The sequence below is a fragment of the Colossoma macropomum genome, unplaced genomic scaffold, assembly GCF_904425465.1.
Source record: "Colossoma macropomum unplaced genomic scaffold, Colossoma_macropomum, whole genome shotgun sequence".
In the NCBI taxonomy this organism is placed as follows: domain Eukaryota; kingdom Metazoa; phylum Chordata; class Actinopteri; order Characiformes; family Serrasalmidae; genus Colossoma; species Colossoma macropomum.
In genome coordinates, this window is record NW_023494798.1 from 6,374,759 (window position 1) to 6,393,022 (window position 18,264).

The 18,264-nt window shown below is 39.9% G+C and overlaps 3 protein-coding genes across 3 annotated transcripts in view; 1 reads left to right on the plus strand and 2 right to left on the minus strand.

Annotated features, from left to right (window-relative positions):
- Positions 1-427: 427 nt before the first annotated feature.
- Positions 428-3,354, plus strand: LOC118818513 (extracellular calcium-sensing receptor). Its single transcript, XM_036585762.1, has 6 exons — positions 428-516; positions 615-900; positions 1,014-1,586; positions 1,923-2,045; positions 2,227-2,350; positions 2,447-3,354. Exons 1-6 carry the CDS (start codon positions 428-430, stop codon positions 3,352-3,354), a joined length of 2,103 nt encoding a protein of 700 aa, XP_036441655.1.
- A 3,022-nt stretch (positions 3,355-6,376) lies between these two features.
- On the minus strand, positions 6,377-10,711 carry LOC118818404 (extracellular calcium-sensing receptor-like). The gene is given in 7 exon segments (XM_036585657.1): positions 6,377-7,272; positions 7,362-7,485; positions 7,883-8,104; positions 8,507-9,340; positions 9,757-10,054; positions 10,472-10,593; positions 10,595-10,711. Coding segments are annotated over 7 exon segments (2,598 nt in total). The 5' UTR covers positions 10,697-10,711.
- Positions 10,712-13,840: 3,129 nt separating this feature from the next.
- Positions 13,841-18,264, minus strand: part of LOC118818115 (extracellular calcium-sensing receptor-like) — a 5,132-nt gene continuing 708 nt past the window's right edge. The window contains 6 exon segments of the mRNA XM_036585261.1: positions 13,841-14,736; positions 14,831-14,954; positions 15,137-15,358; positions 16,658-17,065; positions 17,067-17,492; positions 17,958-18,255. Coding sequence (XP_036441154.1) covers positions 13,841-14,736; positions 14,831-14,954; positions 15,137-15,358; positions 16,658-17,065; positions 17,067-17,492; positions 17,958-18,255 — 2,374 coding nt within the window.

Consider the following 18,264-nt stretch of genomic DNA (forward strand, 5'->3'; position numbering starts at 1 on the left):
TTTTTTTGCTTAAACTGTGCTACATTTTATATCTGTTTTTTTCACTGAATCAGTGCTGTGATTAGGATTTGAGGACTGCAGACGTTTTTTTGACTGGAAAAGCCTGAATATTGTGAAAATTCTACAATCCATAAACAACGTAAGCCATACTACACCAAAACTGCCTTGCCTCTAAGGAACACGTGATCAGTTCCAGGAGGCACACCTCTGACAAAACCCAGCCTACTGGCAAGAACCAACTACGCATAGTCATCAAAGACATATATAAAACAAGGAGCATTCCTTTTTGTCATCTTTGAGCTGCTGAGTAGTCATGGGTAAGCTCATTGTAATGCACTTATGTTTTTTGCTCTGCAATCAAACATGCTCTGCATGTGAGCTCCTGGGTAAGTTTGAAATGCGTGATATGTTTAAAGAAGGTGACGTCATGATAGGAGGCATTTTTCCTATTTTCAACAAACAGGAGAATGTCTTTGCTTCATTTGAGATAGAACCACCTAAGGCTGACTGTAAGGGGTGAGTTTAACAAAATTATGCAAACAATGTAACTGAAAAGTTATGTTTAATATTAACTGTGTATTTTTTTTCTGTCCTATCAAAATTTTTCACAATAGATTTGACCTGCGAGCTTTTCGATGGACAAGGACCATGATGTTTGCAATAGATGAAATAAACAGTGATGGTCGTTTGCTTCCCAACATCTCTCTGGGATATAAAATTCTGGATTCTTGTGCTTCTCCTTCTAATGTTTTGCGAGCTGCCCTCACCCTGGTGAGCGAGTCAGAGGAAAAACAATCTTTCTCTCAGTGTCGTCCACCTCCCATTGCAGCTCTTGTAGCCGAATCAGGATCTACCCAGTCTTTAGCTGTGGCTGGGGCACTTGGGCCATTCAGAGTGCCAGTGGTAACACCTAAAAAAATTAATAAATAAACAAAAAATTATTAATCAAGATCCTTCAAATGTAAAACTACATCAGTTCAAAACTTAATTGTAATTTATTTTTCACTCAATAGGTAAGTTATTTTTCAACTTGTGCATGTTTAAGTGACAAAAGCAAATATCCCACATTTTTTCGCACAATACCAAGCGACTACCACCAGGCAAAGGCTTTAGCTTTCCTGGTCAAACGATATGGATGGACGTGGATTGGAGCTCTGCAATCTGATAATGATTATGGTCGAAATGGGATTTCAGCCTTCACAAAAGAAGTGGAACAACATGGGGTTTGTATTGCGTTTGTTGGCACAATTTTGCGGACGTACCCCCAAAGTAAAATCCTTGAAGTTGTTGAAATGATAAAACAATCAACAGTGAAAGTGATTCTAGCATTTGTACCCGAAGGAGATCTCTATCCTTTAATGAAAGAAGTGGTAAATCAGAACATCACAGGAATACAGTGGATTGCAAGTGAAGCCTGGGTAACCGCTGACAGACCATCCACTCCAGAGATGTTCAAATATTTTGGAGGGACAATTGGATTTGTGGTCCGAAAGATGGCCATGCCCAAACTGGAACCTGTTCTCAAAGACATCAGCCCTTACCATGATTCACAATCCAGTTTTGTCAGCGACTTCTGGGAAACAATAGTGGGCTGTAGGCCTCCATCTTCAGTAAATCTTTCATTTAACTGGTCTAAAATATGCACAGGAACAGAAAAACTAGATTATACAAACAAATTTTTCGATGTCACACAACTCAGAGTGGCATATAACGTTTATCAAGCAGTGTATGCAATTGCACATGCGCTTCATCAAATAATGTTTTGTGAGATGCCTGAAAGCAATTTCTCAAGACTGTGTCTTAACACATCACAGATAACCCCTAAACTGGTACGCTAATTTCAACTGAATTTAATTTGAGCATTGACAAGGTTCATAATTAACTGCTTTGACTGCATTACACTCTTTTTTCTCTCCCACAAGGTAAGTGAGCAGTTGAAAAAAGTACATTTTGTGGATGCATTTGGGGAGAAAGTATTCTTTGACGAGAATGGAGACCCACCTGCTTCTTATGAAGTTATAAACTGGCAGCTGCGGGAAGGGGAGGTGCAACATATTGCAGTAGGCCATTTCAGCACCTCTACAAATGGAAGATATGAACTTGAGATTAATGAGGACCTGATTGTTTGGAATACAGGAAATTTGGTAGTAAAAACATAAGAAAATTGCATTCATATCGTTTTGTTCAGCAATATACATTATCTAATATATACTGTACATCTACCAGACTCCAAAAGCTGTTTGCTCAGAAATCTGTCCACATGGCACAAGGAAAGCACAAATCAAAGGACTGCCTGTATGCTGCTTTGACTGCATTCCATGTGCTGATGGTACTATATCTAATACAACAGGTGCAGTAAGCTTTTAACCAATATTGCCTAAATACTCCAAGTTTAGTAGCCAAGTATATCTCTAAGCACACCTTTTCATTTCTCCTATAGGAGCAGCAGATTGTATCACTTGCCCTGAAGAGTTCTGGTCTAATGACAGAAAAGACAGCTGCATTATGAAAGTCACTGAGTTCCTGTCTTACACCGAAACAATGGGGATTGTCCTGATAGCTGTGTCACTATTTGGTGCATGTTTAACTTTTTCAACAATGGTGGTGTTCATATGTTTTAGAGAAACGCCAATAGTAAAAGCTAATAATTCAGAACTGAGTTTACTGTTACTTCTCTCTCTAATCTTCTGCTTCCTCTGTCCTCTCACGTTCATCGGTGAGCCCACCATTTGGTCTTGCATGCTGCGTCACACAGCATTTGGCATCACCTTTGCCCTCTGCATTTCCTGCGTGCTGGGGAAAACGATAGTTGTTGTGACTGCTTTCAGAGCAACACTGCCTGGTAACAATGTGGCAGGGAAGTTTGGGCCAGCCCAACAAAGGGGCATTGTGTACTCATGCACTGCAGTTCAAATTGTTATCTGTATTCTCTGGTTAAAGATCACACCACCATTCCCAGATAAAGTTTTTGAGCAGCGTAATAAAAAAATAATTTTAGAATGTAACACAGGCTCTGATGCTGCATTTTACTCAGTTCTAGGATACATCGGCCTCCTCGCTATAATTTGTTTTGCACTGGCCTTTTTAGCCAGGAAGCTACCTGATAATTTTAATGAAGCCAAATTCATCACATTCAGCATGCTCATATTCTGTGCAGTTTGGATCACCTTCATCCCAGCCTATGTCAGCTCCCCTGGGAAGTACACAGTGGCTGTAGAAATATTTGCAATTTTGTCTTCTGCCTTCGGTTTACTGCTGTGTATTTTTATGCCAAAGTGTTACATCATTCTATTCAAACCAGAAACAAACACAAAAAAACATGTAATGGGGAAAAGTTCAAAACATACCATGTGATGGCAAGAATAATAAAACATAAGCAATTCCATACAATGCTTCTGAACATTACGTTTTCACTGGGGACATGGGGACTATTTGGCCTTGCATGTACCTCACCATGATGAAGTGTTATGTATTTAAATAAATCAAATAAAGCTCCGTGTTCCTTGTGATACAGAGTAACATAACACAAACATATATATATATAATATATATATATAATATATATATATATATCAGATAGATAGATAGATAGACATATCAGTTATATATATATTTACATACATACATGAGAAAAATATGGTATGGTCTAGCTAACACTTTCTTTTGACTTTGTTAGACCTTGTTCAAATCTAACTTTGATGCAGTCAGTTGACACAGCTGAATCTCAGATGACTACCTACTCCCCTGTAGTGCACTAACGTTATGTAGTTGAAATAGTGGTTTCTACACCCAAACAGTACATTCTATGTCAAAATGTGAAATAAAATCCATCTATATGAAGCTAATTATTAGCTGCATGACTCCCAGTATAACATTTACAGCACTATTTGGGTGTAGAAGTTATAGTTTCATGGTCTATGCAGTGCATTAAGAATACAGTGAGCAGAAAGTCATTTTCAAATATTCAGCCAACTTGAGGTGACTTAACACTTATCCTAGCTAGCTAGTCTGAGACAAAAGAAAGACCTAAGGGTTAGCTAGCTAGTTAGTATACTTAACGTTTGCTAAACATAAAAGCTATTTTCTGAGAGACGTAACTCGTGTCGCCAGAGCTGGATAACAAAATATAGTGTCAACTCGAGCAAATAAATAATTATTGCATTTAGCTAGATTAATAACTTGTTATATCTCATGTATTCACAAATGGGAAATTCAAAACAACGAAGCCACAGTTAGCCGTTTAGTTAGCGTTAGTTAGGTTAGCTACTACGTTAGCATTAACCTGACTGACAGAATTCATACAAACCGACTGTTGTTACAGCTAACGTTGGCTAGCTAGTTCGCTTATACGATAAACTTTGTGGTTTGTTAACAAGCCAGTGTCGGTTATTAGTAGTTGCCTTAAGAAAGTCAGCTAGCTAGGAGGATACCTAACTCATGTTGGGGGGCTAACTTTAGGGAGCTAACAGCTAACCTGAGGCTGGCGCTGGCGAAGCTAATGACGCTAACTGGGTGAGACGTCTGACCAACGCAGAGTGTCGATGTATTTATTGATAACTTCTGACTAAAAAGTTCGTTATGGGACATGGAATACTTTACCTTCAACTACAAATCATGTGTTCGCTTTTCTGAACAAATGTTCTGGTTCACAGCTAACATGAATGTGGATTCACTCCCCTCACACAAGTGACGGTTGCCTCTGACGACTGAAGCTGCTTGTAGTAATACAAGCTCGTGCACATTATTATTATCTACATTCCTAAAGGTCTCCACAGGATTTCATCTGTTATTTAGATAAGCTGGCCTACGCAGCAAATAATGGTAGCCTGTTTTAATAATTATATTTTCAACTGGTCAAATTCAGCTATAATGTTAAAACATTACATAAAATTGCTTAACAATAAAATTGGCCTGTCAATTCATTTCCATTTGAATTACAAAATACCACTGGTGACCTCTTAGGCTTAAACCTGACTTATCCTTCAATACTTAGATGGACTATGATGATACATGCTAAGTCAGTCAGAAGGTAGACGGTTTTGAAATGGCATGGCAGGGGCTGTCTTAGCCCTAGGTAAAAGTAGGCTGCTGTCTAGGATCCCCATGAGCCACAGGCCCCATGAAAATACACATATATTCTGTAGTTGTTATGTTAAATAACCTATTTCAAAATGCATGTACATTTTGACAATTGCTGTTATTTTGCAATTGTAGTAGTCATTTTCAGTAATTTAGTTGCAGCTTCACCCACCAGGTCATGGTTATAATGGACTATTTCATGTTGTTACGTGATGGCACAACTGCATAAAAACAGACTGGTATGATGGAGGTACTTTAACGATAATGTACATAATGGGAAGGTTCTTCAGTGTGTTTTTTTTTTAGTTTGTTTGTTTTTTTTGCATGGGAGACTGAGAATCAAATAAAGTTGTTCAAGTGCAGCAGAGAAACACAAAAAGGGATGAAAGCAAAAAGTTTGACGCTACACTCCCAAAGCTGGCTTGTTTTTAGTCAGAAGTACAAGTGCTGCACAGGCTCAGCAGGCCGCACATGACGGTAGCAATAATTTTAGTATAGATAACTCCAGTTTTGGAGTAAATACTTATCCATTACAATTTATTTATAACTTATCTCAAAATGTAATGATATTTCATTACTTATTTCCTGGAAAAAAGTGATCTCAATACTCGTTACTTAACTTTTATGTTGCTCTGTATCAAAAGATTTGACTACATTGGTAGACTGGTAAAAGCAAAATGATCTGCCGATATAGTGAGATAATTTCCATCAATAAAGTTAAAAATGTTTGATATATAGACGATTAAGAATTTCACTTGCCATGATAGCATATTTTGCAGTGTAGATGGTTGCGCCACTTAGGAGCCCAAAGCCTTCATAATTTAAATATGTACATTCAGAAGACTCTTTGATGTGTTTTGCCTAGAGCCCCAGAATCACAAAATCCACCCCTGGCATATGGCAAAGCTATTTTAAATAACCTTTGATTATGTTTTTCTTTGTCTCTTTTCTTCAGAACAAGGTGCACATCTTCATGGACATGGACCATTAAGGCCAAGTGATGCTGCTGTAGCTGCTCTCTCATGCTCACTCAGGGCTGTTGATGTTTCAGGAAGCCCTGAAATCTATGCTAACTATGGGCTCTCCCTTTGTTTTGAAGCTATTATTTCTTCCAATTAATGTGTTTCTTTATGTTTGTCTACTGTGTCTGATTCACCTATGCAGAAATAACAGACCAAACATTTATAAGACTGTTCTTTATTGTAGCATAAGATGTTTTAAAAACTCTGAAGGTTTCATACATTTGTTTTCATTGAGTAGTGAGTCTGTGTGTAACTAAGCACCAGCATTTGCTTTCCTATTTTTTCATCATATGCTTTTTGCTGTTTTTGTCAGGTCTCAGCAGCACAACATAGCACTTCGGAGCAAATATACACAAAAGGAGGCCAAAAGCAGATGCTAAGATGGCAAAGACATGCACAGCAACCATATACTTTCCACGAGTGCTCACATAAACAGGGATGAAGGTTATCCACACAGCGAAAAAGATAAGCATACTGAACGTAATAAATTTTGCCTCATTGAAATTATCAGGGAGCTTCCTGGCCAAAAAGGCTATTATAAAGCACATGCAAGCCAAGAGGCCAATGTACCCCAACACGCACCAGAATCCTATCTCAGACCCCACGTTACACTCTACAATTATAGTAGCACTCATAAACTCAGTGTTGTAAACAGCAGAGGGAGGTTTGCTTGTTAGCCATATGATGCAGATAAGTGCTTGAATGCAAGAGCACAGTAAGACACTAGACCTCTGTTGAGCTGGGCCAAACCATTTCATCACATCACTGCCAGGAAGGGTCGCTCTGAAAGCCATCAGAACCACTACAGTCTTAGCCAAGATGCAGGCGATGCAAAGTGCAAAACTGATTCCGAAGGCAGTGTATCTGATTTGGCAGAGCCAGTTAGAGGGCTTGCCAATGAATGTCAGACCAATCAGAAAGCATGCACAGAGGAACAGGAGAAGCAAGAAACTGAGTTCCATGTTGTTGGCTCGGATGACGGGGGTCTTCCTGTAGATCACAAATATGCAAAGCACTGCTGCAGTCAAACAGGCTCCAAAGGTTGAAACAGCTAAGAGAACTATTCCCAAAGGCTCCTGAAAGGACAGGTACTCCAAGGCCTTTGGTATGCATTGGTTTCTTGCTTGGTTTGGCCACATCTCCTTTGAACATCTCAAACAATCAATTGAGTCTGTGATGGAATTGATGAAAAATACACTTCAACTGTACCATATAGTTTTACAGAGCAGTATGGAATAGCAAATAATGTCAGTTTCACACCTGTTTCATTGCTAATCTCTCCCTCAGCACATGGAATGCAGTCAAAGCAACATATGGGTTCACCCTTTCGTCTGGCCTTCCTGGAGCCTGGCAGGCAACTTTTGCTGCACACAGATACTGGTGCCTGTGAACCACAATGGATGAAGCACAAGACTGCAAGGCCTTCACTTTAATACACACATAATTACATACAGCACCTACATTAAATAAAGAAACATATTGCAATTTTTATAGTTTCCCCTTATTATACCCCTATATTACACTCAGGAAATAATTGTTTTAAAAAACTTAAAGAGTACCTTTGGAATTATTTTTATAAATATTTTTATATTTATATGTAATATATCTAGTGAGATGTATTGCAGCCCTAATGTAAAATCAATTGAACAAACAGTATCATGCCATTTCAAGCTACGAAGCATAATCAGTGGATGGTCTAAGTGAGTCACAAACATGCAGAATAGCTGAATAAGAAGTAGCCGTATGAAAGACAATCTGGCTATGGATGAAACAGCACACACCTTGTTCCCTCTGTGCCACATAATCACTGATTCATTAATGACCAGGTCTCTGTCCTTCCTCAGTGAGGCATCGTAGAACCCCACCCTGGCCAGCTGTAGAGAGCCATCATTTGCTACCTGCCAGTTCATCAGATCATAAGAGGCAATTGGGTCTCCATTCTCATCAAAGCGGACATCCTCTCCCAGTGTTGTGAAGTTTGTTCTTTTCATGTAGCTCAGGAGCTTTGAGGAAGATTGATAGTACAGACGGTTGGAAAATCATATATGAACACTAGTTGTTTTTTGTCCATAGCCTATACAAAACTTATGAACTTTTAATTGCCCCTAGCATTATTAAAAGGCCTGATATCAATCTGCCACATCTGTAGCATGTGATCAGCTACCAGGTACAATAACTTCTCTGGGCAGAAAAACAGTGAAAAAACAGCATCGTTGGCTGAAGCACCTGCCAGTTGGCTTCATTATAAATAAAATTACAAAGGTTTTCTATTCTTTTTCTTAGTACAGGGCAATGCACTGAAATTACTGTCCATGGTAATTGCAGTGTGCAACAGATGGTTAAAAAACTATCGAGTATTCAGCTATTTAAAATGGATTCACAAATCACATGAACAAATATCACACCTGCCATGGCAAAAGGGGATTCAAGCTCCCACACGTCCCGTTCCGAAAGGGGCCCTGTCCTGGAACACAGGTACTCATATCATGCAAGGCATGTGCTATGAGATAAACAGCCTTGTAGACATTATATGTCACTCTAAGCTGGGTCACATCTGCATAGGGAGTGTACACATTGTCCAGATGCTCTCTGCCACTGCATGGTTCCCTGTTCTGGGCATCCTCATTGTGTATATGGGTGTTTAGGGATCCATTGACCCGACAGTTGAAGGTTTCCTCCCAAAACTCAGTTAAAAAATCAGAAGCTTGAACACTGGAGGTGTTCAGCTCTCTGAGGTAATTGCCTAGGTTTGGGATTTCCGCTTTCCGTATGGCAAAACCCAGTGTTCCCTGCAAGATATCACTGTAATCCCCCCACAGGGCCTTTGCAGTGGCCCAGGCTTCGCTGGCAATCCACTGCACATGGGTGATGTTTTGTCGCCTGCACTCTTTCAGGATGGTCTGCAGCTCTGACTCTCCAGAGAAATTGAGTATGACTGTAGCTGTGGAGGCCTGAATAGTGTTCATCAGCTCTTTTAGTGCTTCTCTGGAAAGAGTGACAGGATAGAAGTGCACATATGCAGGACACACATTATACTTGGCAGATTCCTTTAGAAAGAGCTGAATGGCAAAGCGAGCGTAGTCTGACTCCACACCTATGACCCCCACCCAGGTCCACAGGAAGTAATGGACCAGCCTTGCTAAAGCTTTAATCTGAAATTGGTCACTTGGCATCGTCCGCATAAATGTGGGAAAGTCCTTCTTGTTACTTAGACAGGAGCAAGATGCAAAATAACTCACCTGAAGGGATATAATAAAAGATAATGTGAGTAACCAAGCAATACTAATGAAATTCACACTGATCAAACACAAACTTTTTCTATGTATACCATCATATTAAGTATTCACACTTCATTCAGTTCAAAATACATGGTCCCACACTCATTTTTATGTTAGCTAAAAGCATCTCTGCTATATTGGAGACATGTTTCAATGAACAATTCATTGTATGTGCACTAGAAAAGGGATGTACCAAGTTTACTTGATTCAAATGTAGAATCAATTCAGAATTTCTATGTGAATAAAATAAATCAACACAATCACTGTCAAAAAGAGATAAATGTGTAAAATCAGCATGTAGTCATTGGAAGTTGATAGAATTCTACTACATTTTTGGTCTTTAATTTAATTTAATTGGTTTTATTGATTTGCCATACCAAAGGTACACTGAATGAGCCTAATGTTCTCAGCACAGCCATGGATACCCCTGATGCAGCATCTCCCACAATGACTGGAGAGGGCTGCCTGCGTACATCTGTGCAGCTGGCTCCTCGTCCTGTCTCTGGCTGCCCATTGACCAAGAGCAGTGATCCTTTCACCGACACAGGTATGTCATCACAGCTGTCCCGAATGTGGTAGCCCAAAGACAGGTTTGGTAACAGGTCCTGCCTCTGGTTTATCTCCATCACAGCAAACGTCATAGTTCTCATCCATCTCAGCGCTCGAGCACTAAAGCTGCAGAACGTTCACAAATATTTCATATATGAACAGTATATGAGCAGTTGGAAAGCTTTCACAAAGATAAGCGACAATAAAAAATCTTGCTGCCATCTTAAAACCTCAGATCACATTTTGTTTTTGTTTTTTCTTTTTTTTTTTTAACCTAATTTGAAAATGCTAGTGAAGCCATCTTTTACATTGAGTGAATATTTCATGACCTATGGATAGTCCGAAAAAAATAACCTGGAATAGTATCCAGTTACATTAATTGACCTTAAAATTAGGAGGTTTTTCCTTCGCCTGCAAATGTACAATTTCAGAGATACAAGATTTTGTTGTGACAGAGACGATAATGGAACACCGAATTTAAAGAAATACAATGCAGCAGAAAATACATTCTTTTAGCGTCTCAACAAATAAACAATCACATACTACTTGTACTCAGTTTGTGCAGGTTTGCTTTGGAAAGCCCACACTGCTGACACAGGGCTATAGTGCAGGGGGAACAAGCCCCCCAGAATCACATCTCCATCCTGGTAGAAACTCTGGGTCTCCCTCTTCTCCCTGATAGATGCACTCATCTTTGTTTGTGGACCAACAGCACGTAAGCAGGTTCAGTAGAAGCCAGAATGTGAGCCAACGAGCATAGTGTGCCATACCGACACAAATCGGCAAGAAGACACCGATGGACATATATAGGTACTGCAAAGAGCAGGGGATGGTCTTCACTTTTCCCGAAGAAATTCACGAGCCAATGATATTTGTTGTTCCACCTCTCAGCCTTTTTACATAATAAGGCAGCCCAATTGCATATAAGCTTATTGTGTAAATGTGATTACCTTCAAGGTATGATCTGTTACTTAAAGAATGAATTACACTTTTGGTCAAATTTAGCAAAAAGGCTAATTTTCTATTCCCCCATCTTCTCTCAAATGTAAGGCTAATGTTGCTAACAAGAAACAAAAGGTTATATCCCAGCTGTTCAGTAATTTCAAATAGACTTGCTTGTGTGGTTTTTGACACTATATGTCAATCACATGGACAAAATTTTGTCATCAAGGTGCCTGATACTGCATTTTTAGCCAAACACTTTGTCAGTTTGTCATGATTTGAGGGAAAACGTGTGATGATTTAGGCATGAAGTTTGCACGGTGCTAATCGATGGCGATAAGTTTCTATTAGTTGCTAAGTGTAAAACTGTGGACACCAAGCATGTCTTGCCAGATTGGCTACATTTGAAGCAAAGGAAAAATGTGTACGTTTGATGTTTTTACAAACTATAAGTAAAAAATTATTTAAAGGATCCTCAGTCTAAATCAGCTGTTCACCACGAGCACTGATCTTAGAGATAGTAATAAAATATTCAATCCAGTCTTTGAGTAGCAGCACTAACCAGCCTGGTAAGCTATGGTGTGGATTTGATCTTGTGATGAAAGCATGTAGGTCTACTAAATAGACTAAATGAATAGAAGAGAGCATTAACGAAATGCAATGAAACCCAAGTATTAAGCTTTATATAAGCCAATATGATTTTATTTTTATGACAAATAATGCTATGACTTTTACTAATACTATGGCATTTCTTTCTTTTTTTCCTTGACGTTACAGTGTTGAACAACAACACAAACAAACCCTCTGAGGTTTGTGGAGCCTTACATTGGGTTTATGCGTGTTGTGTTCAGCCTTCACTGGCTGAATGCGAGGCCTGGGTCACGGCTTCAGTATTAGCAGAAACGTTCCTTGCTGGTACAATTGGTACAAACCCATTCCTTGCTGGTACAACTGGATTCGCTATCCGTCAATAATATATGCCAGAGCTGGGAGAATATATGACAATGGTGAAGCCACAGAGGTATCCCAAAAACACTGGTGCAGGAGTTTTGGGGGGCACTTTACGGCTGCCCTCTCCTGTCTTTCAAGACTAGCATTCAGCTGCTCCTTTGCATGACAGGACCCATATTGTCACTGCTACAGCCACTTAAATTTCCTTTTTTCCAAATTTGGTGGTGTAAACTATGATCATATGTGTGTATCACATTGTAGCACACTGCTAACATTACAATCAATGTTTTATTTGCAACCTCCCTCTTTAATACTGAAATGTTAATATATGTTTCTCAAAATCATCTGTCATGCAGAACCTCTGAGCTGCTTCACTGTATACCATGTGACAATGGCAAAAATAGTAATCAGAAAGACAGGGGGCATATTGTTTTGAAACAATGTAGGTATATAGTGCGCTCAGCCTTTACCTTTTGTATAGCTTTCATTCTTTTCAGGAGATTTGCTTTCAGGAAATTTGCTTTCAGTTTTTAAAGAAATCTGCTGGGACTTTTTTCCACACATCCAAAGTTCATTCATACAATAGGTTGTATTGTCTGCTTGTTACGATCCAATTTATACACACACATTTGGTGATGTTGAGATCTGGACTCTGGGGTGGTCAGACAATTGTTTTAAAAACACCAGCATCTTCTTTGTTTGATTTGCAATTTTTTTCTGATCATTTTCCTTTTCTTTGTAATGACTTCTTGATGGCTACACATCCTCTCAGACCAATAGCACAGACCAATAGCACTGTGGAATTTTTCTGAGCTAAAGCAAGAATGGTGCTTAATTTTCTTTTATCTCTCAAAGATGAAATCTTTACGTCAGGGATGTCCAGTCTTATTCTGTCAAGTCAATGGTCAGTGTGAGTGGGGGTTTTCATTTCAAACATACTTGTTTAATCAGTTAGTTTCAGTCTACAACAATTGATCATGTGTGGTTATGCTTTGTTAGAATGAAAGCCTGCATTGGCCCTTTGCAGAACAGATGTGACACCCCTCATAGAGTTTATCTCATAGAGACTGTTTTGGTGGTCTACCAGGTCTTACATATTTTCATTTATTTTTCATTTTTTTTATTTATGACCGCCTCCTTGTTTCTACACTCATTGTATATTTTATCAGCTCCACTTACTATATAGGTTCACTTTGTAGTTCAGACTGTAGTCCATCAGTTTCTCTGCATACTTTGTTAGCCTCCTTTTACCCTGTTCTTCAGTGGTCAGGACCCCCATGGACCCTCACAGAGCAGGTACTATTTGGGTGATGGATCATTCTCAGCACTTCAGTAACACTGACAGCACACTGATGTGGTGGTGGTGTGTTAGTGTGTGTTGCGCTGGTCTGAGTGGATCAGACACAGCAGTGCTGCTGGAGTTTTTAAACACTGTGTCCACTCACTGTCCACTCTGTTAGACACTCCTACCTTGTCAGTCCACCTTGTAGATGTAAAGTCAGAGACGGTAGCTCATCTGCTGCTGCACAGTTTGTGTTGGTCATCCTCTAGTCCTTCATCAGTGGTCACAGGACGCTGCCCACAGGCTGCTGTTGGCTGGATATTTTTGGTTGGTGGACTATTCTCAGTCCAGCAGTGACACTGAGGTGTTTAAAAACTCCAGCAGCACTGCTGTGTCTGATCCACTCAGACCAGCGCAACACACTCTAACATACCACCAGTGTTACTGCAGTGCTGAGAATGATCCACCACTCAAATAATACTTGCTCTGTGAGGGTCCATGGGATTCTGCTAACATCTCTGGAAGCTCTCATATCTGTGCTAAAATTGGACTTTACTTTTGTTGGCAAGCTGCTTCGTTTATGTTGGTTTATACTGTGTGTGATTTACTTGTGCAGGAATAACAGATCAAACTTTCATATAGTCATTGTTTATTGAAGGATTTAAAAAAAAAATTTTAAGCATAACACATTTTCTTTTTTATTTTAGAATGATCAAACAGTGAGAACAGGGAAATTTTTATTTTTTCATCATATGCTTTTTGCTGTTTTTGTCAGGTTTCAGCAGCACAACATAGCACTTTGGAGCAAATATACACAAAAGGAGGCCAAAAGCAGATGCTAAGATGGCAAAGACATGCACAGCAACCATATACTTTCCACGAGTGCTCACATAAACAGGGATGAAAGTTATCCACACAGCAAAAAAGATGAGCAAGCTGAATGTGATAAATTTTGCCTCATTGAAATTATCAGGGAGCTTCCTGGCCAAAAAGGCTATTATAAAGCACATGCAAGCCAAGAGGCCAATGTATCCCAACACGCACCAGAATCCTATCTCAGAACCCACATTACACTCTACAATTATAGTAGCACTCATAAACTCAGTGTTGTAAACAGCAGAGGGAGGTTTGCTTGTTAGCCATATGATGCAGATAAGTGCTTGAATGCAAGAGCACAGTAAGACACTAGACCTCTGTTGAGCTGGGCCAAACCATTTCATCACATCACTGCCAGGAAGGGTCGCTCTGAAAGCCATCAGAACCACTACAGTCTTAGCCAAGATGCAGGCGATGCAAAGTGCAAAACTGATTCCGAAGGCAGTGTATCTGATTTGGCAGAGCCAGTTAGAGGGCTTGCCAATGAATGTCAGACCAATCAGAAAGCATGCACAGAGGAACAGGAGAAGCAAGAAACTGAGTTCCATGTTGTTGGCTCGGATGACGGGGGTCTTCCTGTAGATCACAAATGTGCAAAGCACTGCTGCAGTCAAACAGGCTCCAAAGGTTGAAACAGCTAAGAGAACTATTCCCAAAGGCTCCTGAAAGGACAGGTACTCCAAGGCCTTTGGTATGCATTGGTCTCTTGCTTGGATTGGCCACATCTCCTTTGAACATCTCAAACAATCAACTGAATCTGTGATGGAAGTTGTCGAAAAAGGTTAGCAGTTCAGTTGTAATGTTCATTGTTTTAGAACAATAAGAAATAACAACTCACACCTGTTTCACACCTGTTTCATTGCTAATCTCTCCCTCAGCACATGGAATGCAGTCAAAGCAACATATGGGTTCACCCTTTCGTCTGGCCTTCCTGGAGCCTGGCAGGCAACTTTTGCTGCACACAGATACTGGTGCCTGTGAACCACAATGGATGAAGCACAAGACTGCAAGGCGATTACTTTACACAAATATATATTCACACTGAATAAAGGAACATACTTTCATAACACTAAAAGTGAGTGACACACATTCAGAGTAATTGAATTAGAACCAGTTGTATGAACAACAAACTTGGCTAGGAATGAAACAGCACACACCTTGTTCCCTCTGTGCCACACTATCACGGATTCATTTATCACCAGGTCTCTGTCCTCCCTCAGTGAGGCATCGTAGAACCCCACCTTGACCAGCTGTAGAGAGCCATCGTTTGCTGTGTGCCAGTTCATCAGATCATAAGAGGCGATAGGGTCCCCATTCTCATCGAAGCGGACATCCTCTCCCAGTACTGTGAAGTTTGTTCTTTTCATGTAGCTCAGGAGCTTTGAGGAAGATTGATAGGACAGACTGATGCAGGCCATCTTTGAACATTAGTTGTTTTTTGTCTTTACACTAGACCTATACCAGTGTTCAGCAATTTGATGTACCATGACATTAAACATGTGCAGTAACATTATCATAGACTTTCTGATATACCATCGCTGCATCTTAGTCAAACACCTGAATATTTTTTATATGTGCAGAGCAGCTCTGCTTTCACAAGCTGTCACACTCATATATTATTGTAAACAATCACAATGGCCACATGGCCACAGCATGACGGAAGGAGAAAGCAGATTTTTCCCTCAGAAAGGTGGAAAATTATGTCCCACCTGGCTTGGGGAAGGTAAAATGCTCAATCCTACGAATAATTGTATGTTTACAGTCACTAACTGCATGTGTATGAAGTGAAAGTGCCAAAGCACATTAAACCAGTTATGTTGAGGAAGCAGCTTGGTAGACAGCTAAAAGTCTAACAGGATAATCCAGTAATATTCAGAGTTGGCCTTTAAGTTAAAATATTTTACAGATTCACTTTAGTTGTCTAAATGACTGTAATAAGCTTTGTTTGTTAAAAGTCTGTGTGTAGATTTAAAGTATGTAGCATTAAACTCAGTGCAGGGAAAAACCCACCACCATTAGCTTGGCGCTAACATACATTAGAAAATCTCATGTACACAATAGAAAAAAATAGCATATCATTGTGGTTGTTTAGTGGCCTTTGCTTAATAAGCAAAAGCTACAAATAAAAATATCTTTCTACATTTAGCACTATTACATAATGATATGCGTGGCATGTTTATGACAATTAGATTCCATTTTCAATGGACGTAACATTACTGGTAATATGTTCAATGCTTTATTTTATGTTGCAGCAGCTTCACAGCTCTTGGTGAAGGTCTCAGTGCTCAAGGGCAGGGTTCTCAAGTCCAGTCCTAGCTAATGATACACAGCATTTATACTGTTTAACATATATTTATGACAATCAAAACAAGTCTTAAAAGATCAGTTTGGGCAAAACAATTTTATCGTAATATAAATTGGGATTAAAATTTGATAATTGTCGTGAAAAAACTCCTTGGCCCAGTTATTCACTCAATATTTATTTTCCAACAGTGAAGTACTCAAGAACGTGTAAAAGTCCCTTAGTCTTGTAAACATGACAAATTTGCAATATAAAAGCTTAAAGGAATACTTTACAGAAAAAGATCAATATACGGTTGAAAAACTCTAGAATGTATCTTTAAAATTGAGAAACACTGTAAGATGAATTCACAAATACATGCAAACAAATACCGCACCTGCCACGGCAGAAGGGGATTCAAGCTCCCACACGTCCCGTTCTGAAAGGGGCCCTGTCCTGGAACACAGGTGCTCATATCATGCAAGGCATGTGCTATGAGATAAACAGCCTTGTAGACATTATATGTCACTCTAAGCTGGGTCACGTCTGCATAGGAAGTGTACACATAGTCCAGACTCTCTCTGCCACTGCATGGTTCCCTCTTCTGGACCTCCTCTTTGTGTATATGGGTGTTTAGGGATCCATTGACCCGACAGTTGAAGGTTTCCTCCCAAAACTCAGTTAAAAAATCAGAAGCTTGAACACTGGAGGTGTTCAGCTCTCTCAGGTAATTGCCTAGGTTTGGGATTTCCGCTTTCCGTATGGCAAAACCCAGTGTTCCCTGCAAGATATCACTGTAATCACCCCCACAGGGACCTCGAGGTAGCCCAGGCTTCGCTGGCAATCCACTGCATATGGGTGATGTTTTGTCGCCTGCACTCTTTCAGGACAGTCCTCATGTCCGTCTCTGCAGAGAAACTGACTATGACTGTGGCTGTGGAGGCCCGAATGGTGTTCATCAGCTCCCTTAGTGCTTCTTCGGTCAGAACGATGGGGTAGATGTGCACATATGCAGGGCACACATTATACTTGGCAGACTCCTTTAGAAAGAGCTGAATGGCAAAGCGAGCGTAGTCCGACTCCACACCTATAAGCCCCACCCAGGTCCACTGGAAGTAATGGACCAGCCTCGCTAAAGCTTTAATCTGAAATTGGTCACTTGGCATCGTCCGCATAAATGTGGGAAAATCCTTCTTGTTACTCAGACAGGAGCAAGATGAGAAGTAGCTCACCTGGGAGGATATAATAAAAAAGCATGTAAGCCAAGCAGTACTAGTGAAATTGACATTGATCAAACACTTGTATATACCAATATATACCAACATATAAATGCAGGCTACTACTATTCATAATCTCCATGAATGGTAAATAAAAGGCTCAACAAAGATAAGGAAACATTAAAAAAAGGTAAAATATTCTGCACAGACAAAACGTAATGCATTGGATTTTCATTTTTCAAATGTGCACATATAGATAATCATCCATGTGAATAAAACACATTACATGAGCACAATTACTGCCAAAAAGCAAGCAAACTGAAAGACAAAATTGGTGTAATGCATTTTGCTCATGAGGAACTAATGTACACATCTGAACTCAATGAAGTTTTTTTCAAGACATTTGAAAAATGTATTATTAACCATACATAACATGTCTTTAATTAACAAAATTAATTGTTTCCATTGCTTTGGCCTTACAACAGGTACACTGAACGAGGTTAGTGTTCTCAGCACAGCCATGGACACCCCTGATGCAGCATCTCCCACGATGACTAGAGAGGGCTGCCTGTGTACATCTGTGCAGCTGGCTCGTCGTCCTGTCTCTGGCTGCCCATTGACCAAGACCAGTGATCCCTTGATTGACAAAGGTATCTCATCAAAGCTGTCCCGAATGTGGTAGCCCAAAGACAGGTTTGGTAACAGGTCCTGCCTCTGGTTTATCTCCTTCACAGCAAACGTCATGGTTCTCATCCATCTGAGGGCTCGAGCACCAAAGCTGCAGACA

What these genes read in the sequence shown, in the direction of transcription:
- LOC118818513 (XM_036585762.1), top strand. Translation starts at nt 428, where the DNA reads ATGATAGGAGGCATTTTTCCTATTTTCAACAAACAGGAGAATGTCTTT. An exon ending in GCGACTTCTGGGAAACAATA is followed by an intron (nt 1,587 to 1,922) that starts GTGGGCTGTAGG and finishes CTCTCCCACAAG; the next exon opens with GTAAGTGAGCAGTTGAAAAA. An exon ending in TACTATATCTAATACAACAG is followed by an intron (nt 2,351 to 2,446) that starts GTGCAGTAAGCT and finishes CTATAGGAGCAG; the next exon opens with CAGATTGTATCACTTGCCCT.